At 42.0% G+C, this 17,977-nt stretch overlaps 1 protein-coding gene across 1 annotated transcript in view; it reads right to left on the reverse strand.

Moving 5' to 3' along the window:
- Positions 1–17,977, reverse strand: part of shtn1 (shootin 1) — a 48,757-nt gene that overhangs the window by 19,735 nt on the left and 11,045 nt on the right. Inside the window, exons 4-11 of the mRNA XM_053632658.1 lie at positions 15,596–15,690; positions 8,671–8,839; positions 8,204–8,301; positions 5,334–5,415; positions 5,002–5,096; positions 1,547–1,693; positions 955–1,108; positions 227–353 (exon numbers count right to left, since the gene is read on the reverse strand). Of these exons, the coding sequence (XP_053488633.1) occupies positions 227–353; positions 955–1,108; positions 1,547–1,693; positions 5,002–5,096; positions 5,334–5,415; positions 8,204–8,301; positions 8,671–8,839; positions 15,596–15,690 (967 nt within the window). The remainder of the gene's footprint in view (positions 1–226; positions 354–954; positions 1,109–1,546; positions 1,694–5,001; positions 5,097–5,333; positions 5,416–8,203; positions 8,302–8,670; positions 8,840–15,595; positions 15,691–17,977) is intronic.

Consider the following 17,977-nt stretch of genomic DNA (forward strand, 5'->3'; position numbering starts at 1 on the left):
TCTCTCGTCACTATACTTGAAGACATTTCTAACATCACATTGGCTGCTTCTAATCGGCGTCTGTATATGCGTTTTTTTTTAAAATGTGCGAAAAATACATCACAATACTGACGATATCTCTGAAAAGTGTATCATGGCGTAATTTATCCCAGTAGTGATATTATATCGTCGTATTGCCCAGCCCTGTTTTGTACAGCTATTTCAACACACAGACACACACTTTTACCTGAGAGGGTTGTTTGAGACTGAAGGTGGAGGAGGGGGAGGGGGAGGAGGGGGAGGAGGAGGAGGAGGAGGAGCTAGGGCAGGTACAGGATTTGACACCTGCTGTAGCTTTTTCTGCAGTTCCTCCACTACAACACACACACACACACACAATGATACATGCCATAAAACAGGTACAGAGACACATGCAGTGAAAGCCACAATCAAATACAAACAGTATAACACACACAGACGGGCACAATGCAACACACGGTGACAAAAACACTCCCTGAGAAAGAAAGTGAGCGGCAGTATAAATGACATCACTCTCACAAATGGATGCAATTCACGGTATTCCAAGTGTTGAGTTATCCATCTAGATCATGTATGTAGCTTTCAGCTACTACAGTTACAGGCTCGCAGCTTATTTAATATCGATTTTTTATTTAATACTTTATTTTAGAGAGTGATAGTTGCTAATAACCAAGCTAGTTACATTGCTTTTAAACGTTTTAAAACATTCCTGCAACGCTTTTTTCTAGTTTTTATAATGTTATATTTGAATATCTCGGAGGGTAACAGATGTTTTTAGCAAACTGCAGGAATCTAACTTTGACTCGGCTTTATATCGGCACGCCACCCCGCTGTTGATTATTTTCCTATAACAGCGCACCAAGTCGTGTTTTATTGCTTACTTAATCACAGTATGCTAAGCTCCGTGTGCGTGTGTGTGTGTGTGTGTGTGCGTACCGGTGAAGCGGAGGTCTTTGGCCTCGGTCTCAGCTCTGGAACATTTCTCCATACACTCTCTTCTCTCTTCCTCCAGCACCACGGTCTTCCTCTCCAACACAGCCAACTGCTTCTGCAACTCGGAGCCGTGCAGTTCATCCTCCAAACGCTTCAGCTGGAGGCACATAACATATACACATGCATGCGCACACGCACACCAGTTGTTAGTTTTCTGTGTATGTACTTGTGTGTGTGTCTGCTTTAGGTTTTCCATTTGGTATAACTATAGGATACATGTATAAGTGTGTGTGTGTGTGTGTGTTTAGGAGTGCATCTTAGCACTTGTAGCCTCCATTGTTTTATTAGTCATTGTCAGACAGTGATTGATAACTAAAATATAAACTGCCCCCCCCCCCCCTCTCTTTGCCAGTATCAGCCAGAGCAGGATGTCCTCCAGGAGAGTTTTTAATTTTATTTTTGAAATTTTATTTTTATACCACGCCGTGGTATCGACTTTGGTATCGAGTATCGTGTATTTTTGGTGGTATCGGTACTGACTACTCGATTTTTTGGTATTGTGACACCCTTAGTGTGTGTGTGTGTGTGTGTGTACCTGTTGTTGGTGCTCCAACCGCTGTGTTTCCATGGTGTGTGTGAGTGCGCTGATCTCTTTGAGAGCATTATCCAGAGCTTCAGAAGGTGACACACTCTGCATCAGGGCCTGACTTTGTCTCTTCAGCTTCTTCTGCTCCACCAACATCTACACACACACACACACACACACACGTTTCTGCTTTCTGATTGGCTCTGCCTCCAGTTAAAAATGCAATCTAAAATCCCGTGAGCCTTATACCAAGTAACCATGCTCAAATGATCGATGACAGCGAGCGGAAATGACAGCTTAGGCCAGTCTTACATTCAGGAGAACACTGTGCTGCTACGTGTGCTGATGCTACGCTAAATGTAAAATGATGAAGACTGATTAAAAAAGTAAACACACTCAGCAAAATCCCCAGTGTCGGATGAACTCTTTCAGAGATATACATGGTCATATACAACACTGTAGGGTGTTAATGCGACACTGGGGATTTTGCTGCCTAACAACACTTGTATAATGTTACCCTATAAGAGGACCTCAAAATTTAGCTAAATATAATGAGAAAGACAAATCAGTTTGCTATTTTAATACCATTCAGTTATGAGTAAGCACAACATGTACTGTACAAAGCCACTGTTTTTCCAAAGCAGCACAAAATAGGTGTGATATAAGAGAATAAAAGGCATCGCTCTCTCTATTTTCTCTCTAATTTGGTCTATTCTCACCCTATGATTGACGGGGATAGAACATACCCTCTCCCTCACATCCACTCAGAGGTATTTGCTCTTATGGACTCTCGGCCACAGGAGGCTGTGACATCATCAAGATTTGAACTCGCGATATTTGGACGATGAAGCCTTTTATTTTAGCGTAAACAACAACTATCCGTATTTGATCTGAAAGAATCTGTGTATACAGCTCCTCTATACACCGACCACAAGAAGTGAATTAGCTTTCTATTGTGAATGTCTAGCGCGCATGATGACTCCGAGGTCGCGCAGCATTCCTGACTGTGATCGAGACATTAATGTCAGCGGATAGATTAAAAAAAAAAAAAAAAAAAAAGCGCAAAAAGGTACAGTTCAATGACGGGCTGAAGGTCGTGGGTAGGTATAAGAAGAAGGTGGTAATGCAATAGGAATTGGTTGAGGGAGATGGGATAACGCATCGATCATCTGAAAGCAGATGAAGAATAGCTGCATTCCTCCAGGAGATAATAGCTACATGACCTCTGTAAAAGTTTTTTTTTTTCGTTTTCTTTGTCCGTCAAATGAATCCACGGTTCTCGCTGGGCCAGCCTGTTGAATAAATGTGCCAGGGATGATTTTGACACTACACTAAAAAAGTGTGCATGGCATTTCATAAAAGTCACATCTTTATAAGATTTGCACATTAACTAGATGTAAGCAGCTAGTTGTAACACAACCGTCAATCTTGTAGTGGCATGGCTTTCTCAGAAACCTTTGCTGGACAGATTTCCTGAATGTTTGTGATCTGTTAATTATAGAGTTTATCCTAAAAAGGGAATTCGACTTTGACGATGAGAAACACAAACCTGCATGCAAACACTGTCATTATAAGGAGCTCCCTAATAATGACAATGCTTGCATGCTTTTACTGAATAATCGCTCCACCAAAGACACTGCTCAGTCATCTCACTTCAGGTGTCTAATATTTGTCACGATTTTCCCTGGAGCGAGCGCTGTAGCATGCAGCTCGCTTGGAAACCCGTGAAAGCGTGAGCCCAAAGTGTGAGCCCAGTGCGCGAGCCCGATGCGCGAGCTCTTAGCGAACGCACGCTTTTGGGTCTTCATTGACTTTCTTTACTTTCGACACATGCGTTTGTTGTGGTTTATGTCCTGTTTCCGCCCCTGTATCGTCATCGGTTGTTTCCCCGTAGGTGTGTCATCATTGTTCTCAGCTGTCTTGTGTTTCACCCCTGATCACGTTTATCATTTAAACCCCTCGTGTCTCTGCACTTCGCGAAGTATTGAGTGTTATCACCGCACCGAGCGTTTTTTAAAAGCAAGATTACTTTAAAATGCTTAGTATACATCTTTATTCTGAACGGATGAACCGTTATTGGTGCTATTTCCTTTTACACGTCCTGGCTGAATTCTAGCAAATCAGATTTTGTTTTGACGCCGTTAAGAAGTCAACTTTAAGAAGTCATACTGTATGCTGTTTACAGTCACCTAGCTCTTTATTAGGAACACTATACTAATACTGGTTAGCGCCTCCATTCGCTCTCAAAACAGCTTCTGTTCTTCGTGGAATAGATTCCACAAGATATTGGACCTGATACCTTTGAGAATCAGGTCCATGTTGCGAATCTCCCGTTCTAGCCCATCCCAAAGGTGTTGACTGGGAAGGCCAGTGAAGAACACTGAACTCATGTCATGTTCTTGAAACCATTTTGAGACGGCTTTTGCTTTGTAACATGGTGCGTTATCATGCGGGAAGTAGGCATTAGAAGATGGTAAATTGCGGCCATGAAGGAATGCACATGATCAGCAAGGATACTCACTTAGGCTGTGGAATTTAAGCGATGATTGATGGTATTAACAGGCTCAAAGTGTGAAAAGAAAACATTCCCCACACCATTACACCACCTCCACCAGCCTGGACTGATGACACAAGGCAGACTGGGTGAATGGATTCATGCTGTTGGTGCCAAATTCTGACCCTACCATCTGTGTACCTCAGCGCAAATCGAGGTTCATCAGACCAGGCTACGTTTTTCCAGTCTTCATCTGTCCAGTTTTGCCGAGCCTCTCCCCACTGCATCCTCAGCTTTCTGTTCTTGGCTGACAGAACTGGAACCCGACGTGGTCTTCTGCTGTTGTAGCCCATCCGCCTCAGGGTTCGACATGTTGTGCATTCTGAGATGCTTTTCTGCTCACCACAATTGTACAGAATGATTATCTGAGTTCCTGTAGCCATTCTGCCAGTTCGAACGAGCCTGGCCATTCTCCACTGACCTCTCTCATCACCAAGGCATTTCAGTCCACAGAACTGCGCCTCACTGGATGTTTGTAAACTCTCGAGACTGTTGTGTGTTAAAAGAAATATTTCTCCCAGTCCACTTTTGGAGGTGACCACATTTTAAAATGCTAGAACTTCATTTGTGGTTGATATACATGCAAAAAGAGAAAGATATTTCAGTTCAAGGAAGCCAGTAGTTTTCAGAACTATATATACACACAACAACATATCAAAATTTCATCCTGTGAATGGTTCTCCCAAGTCACCACACAAATATCACTGTTGGCACTAATTCTATGTGACGAGACTTTTTCCTTTGCATGTGTATGCTGGCCTACCGCTAACCCTGCACACTCCTGTGTCGTAACCCAGCCTACGCTACCAATTTTCCGTTTGATGCACTGTGTCATGGCTTGCTGGATATTCCATTGGATGTGTGTGTGTGTGTGTGTGTGTGTGTGTGTGGGTGTTTTGTGTGCTCTCACCTTGTGTGCAAAATTCTCTGCCTCTACACGTAAATCCTTCTCCAGCTCCAGATCAGCCTGCAAGGCCTCGTACTCCTCCACCGCATACCGAGACACTACACACACACACACACACACACACACACAGTGTGTGTAAAGTAATAAATGAGACTAGTATCTGAATTGTGGCATCGACAGGCCACAAAATATTGCAGCACTCAAGGACTCTGATTATAAAAACCCCTGCATCGAATTGCTGGTGTAATTATGATACAAGTGTTTATATTGTCTTAGAGATCAGAGGTGACGCAGCACACGTGTGTGTGCGCAGGGTTACAGCGACTGGAACGGACCTCTGTTATACTTCCCCAAGAGCTTCTTTTGTTGGAGCGTTTCAGCAATCAAAACAGTATTATCGTGTTTTTCTCGCAGGAGCTGAGAGAGAGAGAGAGAGAGAGAGAGAGAGAGAGAGAGAGAGAGAGAGAGAGAGAGTGAGAATGAGAGAGAGTGTGAGAGAGTGCGAGAGTGTGAGTGAGAGAGAGATAGTGTGAGAGTGAGAGAGAGAATGAGAGAGAGAGTGCGAGACAGTGAGAGAGAGATAGTGTGAGAGAGTGAGAGAGAGAATGAGTGTGAGAGAGAGTGTGAGAGAGAGAGAGGGTGAGTGAGTGAATGAGAGAGTGAGAGCGAGAGAGTGCGAGAGAGAGTGAGAGAGAGAGATTTCATCTGTTAGACTTTTTGATAAGAAAAAGAGTTCATGAGATATATTCTATTCAGTCCTTTCATTTCGACATTTAAGTTTGTGAATTGTGAGCAGGTGTGTGTGTGTGTTTGTGTGTGTGTGTGTGTGTGTGTGTGTAGGATCTGGATGTGTATAATGCTCTGTCTGTGTGTGTGTGTAGGATCTGAGTGTGCATAATGTTCTGTGTGTGTGTGTGTCAGTGTAGGATCTGAGTGTGTATAATGCTCTGTCTGTGTGTGTGTGTGTAGGATCTGAGTGTGTATAATGTTGTGTGTGTGTGTGTGTCAGTGTAGGATCTGAGTGTGTATAATGCTCTGTCTGTGTGTGTGTGTAGGATCTGAGTGTGTATAATGTTCTGTGTGTGTGTGTGTCAGTGTAGGATCTGAGTGTGTATAATGCTCTGTCTGTGTGTGTGTGTAGGATCTGAGTGTGTATAATGTTCTGTGTGTGTGTGTGTCAGTGTAGGATCTGAGTGTGTATAATGCTCTGTCTGTGTGTGTGTGTAGGATCTGAGTGTGTATAATGTTCTGTGTGTGTGTGTGTCAGTGTAGGATCTGAGTGTGTATAATGCTCTGTCTGTGTGTGTGTGTAGGATCTGAGTGTGTATAATGTTCTGTGTGTGTGTGTGTCAGTGTAGGATCTGAGTGTGTATAATGCTCTGTCTGTGTGTGTGTGTAGGATCTGAGTGTGTATAATGCTCTGTCTGTGTGTGTGTGTAGGATCTGAGTGTGTATAATGTTCTGTGTGTGTGTGTGTCAGTGGAGGATCTGAGTGTGTATAATGCTCTGTCTGTGTTTGTGTGTAGGATCTGAGTGTGTATAATGTTCTGTGTGTGTGTGTGTCTTTGGAGGATCTGAGTGTGTATAATGTTCTGTCTGTGTTTGTGTGTGTGTGTGTAGGATCTCAATGTGTATAATGTTCTGTGTGTGTGTGTGTGTGTCAGTGGTGGATCTGAGTGTGTATAATGTTCTGTCTCTGTGTATGTGTGTGTGTGTGTGTGTGTGTGTGTGTGTGTGTGTGTGTGTAGGATCTGAGTGTGTATAATGTTCTGTGTGTGTGTGTGTCTGTGTGTGCAGGATCTGAGTGTGTATAATGTTTGTGTGTGTGTGTGTGTGTGTGTGTGTATGTGTGTGTGTGTGTAGGATCTGAGTGTGTATAATGTTCTGTGTGTGTGTGTGTCTGTGTGTGCAGGATCTGAGTGTGTATAATGTTTGTGTGTGTGTGTGTGTGTGTGTGTGTGTGTGTGTAGGATCTGGATGTGTATAATGCTCTGTCTGTGTGTGTGTAGGATCTGAGTGTGTATAATGCTCTGTCTGTGTGTGTGTGTGTAGGATCTGAGTGTGTATAATGTTCTGTGTGTGTGTGTGTCAGTGGAGGATCTGAGTGTGTATAATGTTCTGTCTGTGTTTGTGTGTAGGATCTGAGTGTGTATAATGTTCTGTGTGTGTGTGTGTGCAGGATCTGAGTGTGTATAATGTTTGTGTGTGTGTGTGTGTGTGTGTGTGTGTGTGTGTGTGTAGGATCTGGGTGTGTATAATGTTCTGTGTGTGTGTGTGTAGGATCTGGGTGTGTATAATGTTCTGTGTGTGTGTGTAGGATCTGGATGTGTATAATGTTCTGTGTGTGTGTGTGTGTGTGTAGGATCTGGGTGTGTATAATGTTCTGTGTGTGTGTGTGTGTATATAATGTTCTGTGTGTGTGTGTGTGTGTGTGTGTGTGTGTGTGTGTGTGTGTAGGATCTGGGTGTGTATAATGTTCTGTGTGTGTGTGTGTGTGTGTGTATATAATGTTCTGTGTGTGTGTGTGTGTGTGTGTGTGTGTGTGTGTGTAGGATCTGGGTGTGTATAATGTTCTGTGTGTGTGTGTGTGTGTGTGTGTGTGTGTATATAATGTTGTGTGTGTGTGTGTAGGATCTGGGTGTGTATAATGTTCTGTGTGTGTGTGTGTGTGTGTGTGTGTCAGTGGAGGATGCCAGGAGTGTGAGTGTATACACTTGGTGCTTGTAAGGGTGAATACTGATAAAGTGGGACACTTTTCAATATATATATATATATTTTTACATTCATGCCTATTACAAGCAAAATAAATGATAAAGAAATATGATTATATTGAATTCCCAGCATCTCTCCGGACTTTAGGAGTAAATAAAAGAAGTGTCCTGTTTTGACAGTATAACATGAGAAAGTAGAGGGTCTGTGTAGCACAGACTCCAACAAGTGACATGTTTGGTTTTTCTTTTCTTTTTTAGCTTTTGAATAGAGTAAAGGGAGATGTGAAGCTTTTTATATAAAGCTTTAAAAAAAAAAAAAAAAAAACCCAAACAAACTGCTCCAGTTTTCTGGTGCCAAATTTTCTGGTACTGTATGATAAGAAAAAAGACACAAAGTGTGTATGTGTGTGTATGTGTGTGTATGTGTGAGAAAGAGAGAGAGAGCTCGAGAGCTCTGCGAGTGTGTGTAACTCGGTGTCAGAACTCGCGCGTACTTCCTCTCGGGTTTTACGGAGCTGATCTTTTGTGGTGTCCAGATCGATGGCTAACCGCTTCTTCTCCTCCAGAGCCGACTCTAATTTATTCCTCAGCTCTGATTCGAACACACAAACGTACAAAGTTATTCTCTAAACAAACAAAAACACACTTTGAAGTCAAATCAGTGTGAGGCTGTACTCTCAAATCAATTCTATAGATCAGTCCAGTCTAATTCTCCCGCTGAACCGTTTCACTGTATTGCTCTTCATGAAACATTTTCTCTTTCGTTGATATCGTGCAAATCTTTCCGTGGACAAGTGAAAGGGGGGGGCGTGGCCTCTCCGTGTTCGTCCCAGTGAGCACAGTTTGCATCATCATATAGCAGTGAAACATCTTTAAATCATACGGTAAAACATAGCGTTATTTTCTTTTCAAAATTAATTAATTAATTAATTAATTTTTTTTAAAAAGGGAGGTGACATACCAGAGATGACAAGCTGGCAGTGGGAGGAGCTACACACCCCAGGCCCCTCTTCCTGATGATTTTCCTCATCCTCGTTGTCAGTCAGGTTGATTTCGGCGACGACGTTGGCATCTAGATGAGCCATATACATCATACTTTTCCTCTTTAGAGAGCGGTTCTGTCTGTTCAGCTACACACACACACACACACACACACACACACACACACACACACACACACACACACACACGGTTAAAATACAATCATCATGTTTCCACCTTACAGTTTCAGCATCTCCCTGGTTCATCAATCCTGATATCTGTGCAGAGCCTCACAGATCCTTCCGGTGTCCGTGTGGGTTTCCTTTATGTTCTCCGGTCAACATGCCATGTTGTTTGATTGACTACTCTAAATAGACCCTAAGTGTAGATGAGTGTGTGAATGAGTGTGTGCGTGGTGCCCATCTTGCGCCCCTGGGACAGACTCTGGATTCACTGCTACCCAGACCAGAATAAAGTGCTTACTCGAGATGAATGAATGAATGAATTTGTCACATAGTGGAATATATAGACTTAAATTAAGCACAACTGTCTCTGTGCAATGTATACTTGTTACGCTTACACGTATAACAAGCCGACTGCTTAAAAAAAAACACATTTCAAAATGAATAAATCAAGAATAAAATCAACAGTAGAACTGCTTCTCCCTGAAATACCAGCCTTCGTGTCCTTTTTTTGCTCAATCAAACAGGGACACACACACACACACACACACACACACTGGTGAAAAGAGCAATAATCAAGGGTAAAATAATATAGCCACACAGGGCGGAGGAAGCAGAGAAAGAAAGATAATTACAGTACTTTATCAGATACAGACCATGTAAATATCATTCAGTGTTCAGCATCACGTACAGACATACACATTCCCTTCCACGCCACCCTTTTACTCTCCGGCATACCTGCATGCTTTCTTTAAGGTTCAATTAACGGCCTTAAAGATCGCCCATACACAAACAGAAAGGTGAGAGGCTGCTAAGTGGGGACCGAACCAGCCAATAGCGTCGGAGGGATCGGAATTAAATAAATGAATCCTGAATGACATATTGGTCGAAGCAGGGTGTTAAACGGCCCCGTCTGTATGCCACCTCTATTTAACGAGCGTTTATTAATGACGGCTCCGTCGGGACCAGACGACACACAAAGCCATTTCCTGATGATGTCCTTTACTCTGAATGCGCGTATTAGAAAATACAATCAACAACACATAATGCGAGGATAAACACACACACACTAAGTGATAATCATCCAGCATTGATGTGAGAGCGCCAATGTGAAATTACACATTTGCAGAAATCAGTCACACACACACTCGGAGGTCGCCGCACACACACACCCCCCACCCCACCCCACCCCACCCACACCCCAACTCCATCATCACCTCTGTTCTCGACATCAAAACAAAATGTCATGTGTTTGGATTGCACTTTGATTTGACTGCCACAGCCTGCTCTTTCCCCTGTTACTGCCTTTTTTAAAAAAAAATTCAGGATGTTCCAGAGTTTAAGAAATTGATTATGATTTTTCTTTTTTTTTTTTTTTTTTGCAGCCGCCAGCAACGGGGCCAGGTTGGCAGACAAATTACAGGCATCGGAAACAAAGAATCAAATGTGTGAAATATGGCGGTTATTAGAGCTGATTCGCTCGGCTCTCCGACGGTCTACGGATAGAGAAATTGTTTTCACCTATTTAAATGTAAATTGGAAATGAACCAATGCTGTAATTTTCCCAACCTAACCTTTATATTTTTGAAAAGAAAGAAAGAAAGAAAGAAAGAAAAAAAAAGTACTCAGCACTGTATGTAATGTTTTTTTGTTTGTTTTTTAAAGTCTAGTTCAGATGAACATTTCATGAAAAATCTGTCATCAGAACATTCGTTAGAATATTCATTCGTTCGATGTTCAGCTGCATCGAAAACCGATCCGAGGTACACCGGAAGCCGAGCGGGAATACGCGTCACGGGACGTCACGCAAACACCCAGTCACACACTCAATCCCACCTAGTGAGAGAATGGTTCTGCTCGAGGTTTTGTGTCATCTCAAGGAGTTTTTCCTTGCCAAGGACACCTCTTACTTGTTTAATTAGTGATCAAAAACCACATCTGGAATTCTGAAGACGTGGAACTCCAGCCAAGACGGCAAACTCATCGTGAAATAGTTAAATACCTCGTTTAACTATTGTTATTTGCAATGTTTTGAGGAGGCAGATCTCTCGATTTAAACGTGGTTGAAGGAAACGGTTCTTTAATCTGATTAAAGTTTAGAAACGCCCCCGATGTCTTAATCGATATAAAAAAAAAGGAAAAGTGCCCCCATACTTAGCCTTGAGGAATGCCACATTCAGCTAAACCCAAAACAAATACCAATATGCACTAGCTCTTGTTTATACACCAAACACACTTGAATGTTGAAATGGTTTCTATCCAGCCTTAAAATCAATCCCTTTCTTCACAGGACCAACAGAAGTGCTAAAGTGGTTAACGCTAAAAAAAAAAAAAAAAAATGGTTTTATCGGTGAGGATAAAATGAGATGGTTCAGTGTGACAGTGTTGGAAGAAGACAGCTCTCACAGGGGCTGTTAAAACCTCCTGCTGTGAAACCACAATTCATCCCGCTGGCTATGGGGCTGTACACACCAGAGATGGCCCAAAGAGGGACCAGAACAAAAGGACTGGAGAGACACACAGAGAGTAAGAGGGGGTTTTCAAACACAGTGGCCACCAGCATTAGCAGGACACACCAGCGTCTTCTTTAATGGGAAAGAGGAAGCATTGTGATTGGCCAAATCAGGCTTTTCTAAAGCATATAATGCCAGAGCACTATACGGCTCAGCTGTGGGTCTATTTCCTGTTTGATGGACAGCGCTGAAACGCCAAAAGCAGTTGTAGGAGCAAGCTGTGAGAAACGACCTCAGATGAGCACCCCCTGGCAGTCGAAGTCAGAAACACGAGTACAAAATATTACAGGAAACCTGAAACACAGAAAGTAACAATGTGTGTTCAAATGTATTATTACACGTTTTTTGAACAAAAGAAAGAAAGAAAAACAAAATCCGAAGAACAACTTCCTCACAAAGTTGCTATCCGAGTTGAGGTCTGTGATGGTATACCGCTGTAGGGTAGCACGGAAATATTAAAATCATCCATTCTATGTTATACGCCGGAGTAATACGTTATGTCTAGGAGCAAACCGAAAAACCTGCCATAGATATAAACTTGATGCGCTCACGTCTAGAACCTTCAGCAATGTATAATATAATATATGCCTATAACCTGCCTCCTAGAACGAAAAAGACGTAATGCTCATGTGTGGAAAGAACACCACATGCACATCCATGAATTTTTTGAGGTAGATTAAACAACCCATTTAGAAAAAGAGGCCATATTCTGCAGCCTAAAAAAAGGCACTCTCAAATCATCCTAATGAATATGTATTTGTGAAAATGTACCACAGCAGCCTAAAAATATATATATTTTAAATAATGAAATTGTGAAACAGAGCAGATTGAAAAGAGAATAACTTCAATTACTGGGTCCGTCCTCGCTCAAATCTCGTCTCTGTTTCTCTTCCTCCTTTCACGACAAGCACAAAACGCAGTGGTACATCACCTTCCCACCTCCCTTTCTTCTCCCTTTCAATCTTTTCATCCTATGCTCCTGCCCTCCACGCTGCTGTTCTCTCATCGTGCTCTCCCTGCATGGGCCTATCAGGCAGCAGGGCAGTAGAAAGCTGATTCATCCATCAAAAAAAAAAAAAAAAAAAAAAAAAAAAAAAAAAAAAAAAAGGAGCTCAGAAAAGAGGCCATGATCTCCGTCCACAAGCCGCCTCACACACCTGGCTCACCCTGACGCTGTTTAAACACCCTACGCTTTGCTCTCGCAAGGTCTAAAGCAAGCCTTGCTCTGTATTTAAGACTTTTCCAGGTGTCGTGCGAGAGCCTTGCACGACTACCTAGTAAATATTCGCTGCATAGAACCATATGCGCTTTTTAAATATTGCATAAAGTCTCTTGGGCAATGAGAAGTAATCTGAAAAAAGTCTTCTATATAAAGTGTTTTTTTTTGTTGTTCTTCTGTACTACACCGTCTTATTAGATGTGCAAAGCTACTGGCTGGCTTCTGAAATTATGGCTGACGTAGCGCGCTCTTCCAATTAGCTTACAGAAATCGTAATATATATTTACAATAATATCCTTATTGGGAAAAATGCGATGCTCCTTAATAATGCCCGCTTACTGGTTAATAACCGTCACTTCCCGTTAGTCTTAACTATTTACCGCTTAAACTACTTACTACCTTAACTATTGCTCCACTAAACCAAAACACATGGGATGGATCTGCACAGAAATGAATTCTTTATAAAGCGCACAGCATAAATTGATGATGTAATTAAAAGTGATAACAGAGAGGGATATCACCACTACAGAATTGATATACTGACTGTAATGGCATGGTGAGAAACTAGAAGGTTAGGTTCGCTAAATCGAATGACAACGTTGTACGTATTATTCGGTTATTTATTTATTTTTTTAAACACTTTGATGCGTTGCCATGGTGTAACTGAGAATCGACTCCTAGAGAACAATAGGATAGAACAAACAGTACAGATATATTCTCCCAGAAATAACTGTGATGAACAGTGTTCTTGTCCTTTTAAGACACACGGATATACTGATCATTTAATAGTGCGCTTAATAATGCACGTACACCCTCTGAAAGCGCAATGAACTTTTAACTCTTAGGGATATTCAGACATTGGAATTGGAACATCAAAAAATATCGTTTTTCGCCTTCTGACGAAAATATCCTTTCAATTCAGTCATGACGAGCTTAACGATTCGAGTCGGTTTTCGAGTCGTTTCATGTATGAACTTAAACGTAAACGTATCGACAAAAACATGTGAGAGCTGCCCTTGAAAACCTGATCTCCTGAAATAATAACATTACGATGAGTACACGATACTGTGAATTCTTCGTGCTTTAGTTATCCATTGTCCGTGTTTTAGTGCGTTGTTACGGATAGAGCGTATTCACAACGTGACTTACGCGTTCCACCTAGCGGCTTACTTAAGCTCAAGGTCACTTGTGCATCCGTGACACTTTGTACAGAAGAAAAGTTGTAATACTAGGTTTATATTGTGTATATGTATGATTAATCTCATGTAAATGGTAAATGGCGCACTTATATAGCGCTTTTATAGAAAGCGCTTTACACTGTGTCTCATTCACCCATTCACACACACACACACACACACACACACCAGTGGTAGCAGAGCTGCCATGCAAGGCGTTAACTTGCCATCGGGAGCAACTTGGGGTTCAGTGTCTTGCCCAGGGACACTTCGGCACGTGGAGTCACGTGGGCCGGGAATCAAACCGCCAACCCTATGGTTAGTGGACACCACGCTCTACCACCTGAGCCACAGCCGCCCGTGTGTATAGGATTCATTACCGCTGTTCATTCGCTGTTCGTTATTGACTACGACTGGATTACCCGAAACACTAGAACTGTTCTTTCTAGATTTTTCTCCTTCAAAAAAACAGTTACTGCATCGTTAATATCTTGTGCGTCATTTTCCAACACTACGTTTTAATCATTCAAATCGGTGCTAGTGCTTTGCACGCATCTGAAATTCGAATGCACGGCTTTTGCATTCGAATGTGCATTTTTATCTGAAGTTCGACAAATAGTCCAGGTTATTCTAAAATAACTCGGTGACGTTCATCCTTATGTAAACAAACACGCATGTAAACGAAACGGGCGGTATCGACGTCAGCAAAAATGATGGAGGTCACGTCCGTATACCGCACGATAAGTCCATAACGTAATTATCGTGACAGGCCTAAGTATTACAGGATAAAAGTAGAATTTAATAGTACAGCATAGAAGAGAATAGAATAGAACAGCTTTGAGTGATATACAGAACAGAATGGGATAAAATACAACAGTATAGAATAGAGCAGCACAGAACAGTACAGTACAGGAAGAAGTGGATATTACAGAATAGAACAGTAGTTTAGAATAGTATATTACACAATAAAATCGGTGCAGTTTAAAAATAGAATATTAAAGAATCTGACACAATAGAATACAGCAGAACAGAATGGAATTAAATGGAACAGAGCAGAGAATATTTCAGAGGAGAATACAGTGAAACACGAGAGAATAGTACAGTAGAGCGTAAAATAGAATTGAAACACAATAGTACATCATCGACCAGAATAGAATTGAATTGCGTCGAACAGAGCAGAGTAGTATAGCTTAGAGTATTACAGGACAGAATAGAATCCAAGCAAATGGAACTAAGCAGAATATGAATGCACAGAGTATTACACAATCGAATAAAAATGAAACAAAAGAGAATACAACGGTAAAGTGTCAAACCGAATAGAACAGAACAGAGTAGGACAGTATAGAATACAACAGTACAGCATCGAGCATTAGAGTAGAAAGTGGAATAAAATACAAGAAATAGAGAGTAGTACAGCGCGGAACAGAATAGTGCAGAATAGATTAGGACGAAATAGAATAGCGTGATGCATACAGCGTAGAATGGAATATTATAGAATAGAACAGAGCAGAACAGAGTAGCACGGAATACAAAATTACGTTCTATTCAGCAAAGAATAGAAAATTACACAGAATAGCCTAGAATAGAGTTGTACAGCACAGAATCAAATGGAACAGAACAGAATACTGGCGAAGAGATTAGAACTAAATATAGAATAGAGTAGTACAGCACAGAACGGAATATTATAGAATAGAATAGTGTAAAACAGATCAGAGTAGAGTTGAATAGCACAGAGTAGTACAGGATAGAACAGAAGAAAATAAATCAATAGTATAGAACAGTATAGTATAGTGTATATATATAAAAAAAGGTGAACCTTAGTTGCCAGGGCCTCGACCGTCTCCCTGCAGGTCTTCTCGACCTCCAGGTTCTGCTGCATACTGCTGACCTCCTGCAGCACCTTATGTGACACTAAGAGAGAGCGAGAGAGAGAGACAGACAGACACACACACTTCTTAGCAATTTATATCAAATCTTTTTGCATTTTGTACTATATTATGCAACACAGCAGCAGAAGGAAAGCCAAGATGGCAGCCTCAGGACTTTCCCTTTATTTAAAACACACCATGAGGTTAATCGCACAGCGGTGTGTACTTGTATTTAATGTACACCTGATTCTAACTCTACGCCTCTGTAATTAATTGTGTACGGTTAGGCGGGTTAAACGCGTCCTCAGTGATCAATAAAGACGACTCCTCTGCCCGTCTGGTGATCTACTTACACAGCAATTTCAGCCTGATATACTGGTGGTACTGATATTTGAGGATTTTATTGGCATCGGTAAACAGTAAAAGCACGGATTAGATAACAACTAGCATTAAATGCTTGAAAGTAATGGATGCTATCAAACGTGCAGTAGGTGCCAGAGCACGACGGGGCGTATGAGTGGACGGGTATCTCGATGTTACCTCAACCGAATGCATTTCCATCTATTGCTGTCGATCCGTTCGTCGTTTTACCCGAACGAGCTCTTCGCTCCGGTGGTTCTAATGCCTTTTGCGTCTGGCGTTGACGCCCTAAGAAAAATAATTCACAACCGAGGGCACAGAAGAACACGGCCCTCCAGACCAGATCTAAACCCAACGACGATCTAATTTTTGGAGCGTTATTTAGACTTTTTTTATTATTATTATTTCCTCATAACCACCCACCCACCCAACCACCCACTCACTCACTCACTCGCTCGCTCAACACCAGTGTGAAAAATACTGATGATGTCGAACATTTTATGGAAAGCTCGTTCTCAAATGAACAACAATTAGGGGGTTTGAGCGTAGCTTTTTGGTTTACGTTACACACAGTCAGGTCCAGATCCCCGACCTGAATCAACTCCAGACTTAATCTTTTATCTCCTTAATCAGTCATGGAATAACAAGGAAACAGGCCACACCTGCCCAGGAATTCGCTTATCGGTCGATTTCAGTCCAGTTTCTTTGGAGTCTGTGAATTCTTTCTGAGTCCACGGTGGACGCAATATATGTTTGTTAAACCGCTTGAATTAAAGCTGAAAGTCTACACTTCAATCACGTCTTGAGCGCTTCACTTCAAATCCATTGTGGTGACGGCGTACAGAGGCAAAACTGAGGAAGAACTGTCTCGCTGTCCGAATACTTACGGACCTGGCCGTACGCACAAACCTGTACGCGCAAGAAGACTTTCCATAACACATTTTTCCTTGCATTCCTTTCAGAACACTGAGACAGTAAACCCATGCGACTGTATTTCCATACTAGTTCATGGTACTGTTAGTATTTATTATACATTTCAAACCGTAACACCCCTTTGTGTGAACTCAAATCGTTTGTGTCCTCATAGACAACCTCGTGATTCGAACCTTGCGATTACGTGATAAAGTCAAAACCTTAAGCACGTGATGCTAAACTGGAGGCTAGGAACATCTCTTTCGTGTAACCTGGGACTCTAAACACGTCTTTGGCTGACTGACTACGTCGGGGTTGGAATAAATCTGCCTCGTTATCGTATTTCATTCCATGTTTTTTTTACTTAACCTCAGAAATCATACACACTTCATTTTTTAACGTCAACCACAGGAACTGTAATTCTTACAAATGATGGAATGTGTGTGTGGTAGTTATATCCCCCAGCTGTCTGTGCCACCCTGACTGTCTGAATTATGATCAGCACTCGGAACGGACCCAAAGCGCACAAATTAAAGCTGTTTTTTTTTTTTTTTTTTTTTTTAAATGCGTTCATTCGACATGTGCCAGTAGCTCTGGCATTAAAAACCCTCTGGTTTCACTGATGAGTCGTTTTAATTGAACTATTTTCTGAAGGAGGCATGAGGCGGAGCGTGACTCGTAATGCCCGAGGCTCTGCCATGATTCGTGTCGGTAATCACGCTGCGACACCGGCTGCAGCCCGGATCGCTGTCACTTAACTAATTACACATTGTGGCTGAGAGGCGAAAACATGAATTAGTGCTGTGGCGGACAGCGCCTTGCTCCCGATGACACCTAATTAAAAGTTGATGAACCGTGGCTTCCGTCCGTCAGCCATTAAACTCTATTGAGCTGCCAGTTCCGAGTCCCTCCTGTCTTTCACACTCACACATGCGCTTTATCACTCATTCTCTTCTACATCTCTTCTAAATTTCTCTCTCTCTTCCACTGAACTCTCATTCTCTTTATTAGTGCAAACCCTGATATGTGTGTGTGTGGTGCTGTGCACACTTACTGCA

This window comes from Ictalurus furcatus, chromosome 9, assembly GCF_023375685.1.
Source record: "Ictalurus furcatus strain D&B chromosome 9, Billie_1.0, whole genome shotgun sequence".
In the NCBI taxonomy this organism is placed as follows: domain Eukaryota; kingdom Metazoa; phylum Chordata; class Actinopteri; order Siluriformes; family Ictaluridae; genus Ictalurus; species Ictalurus furcatus.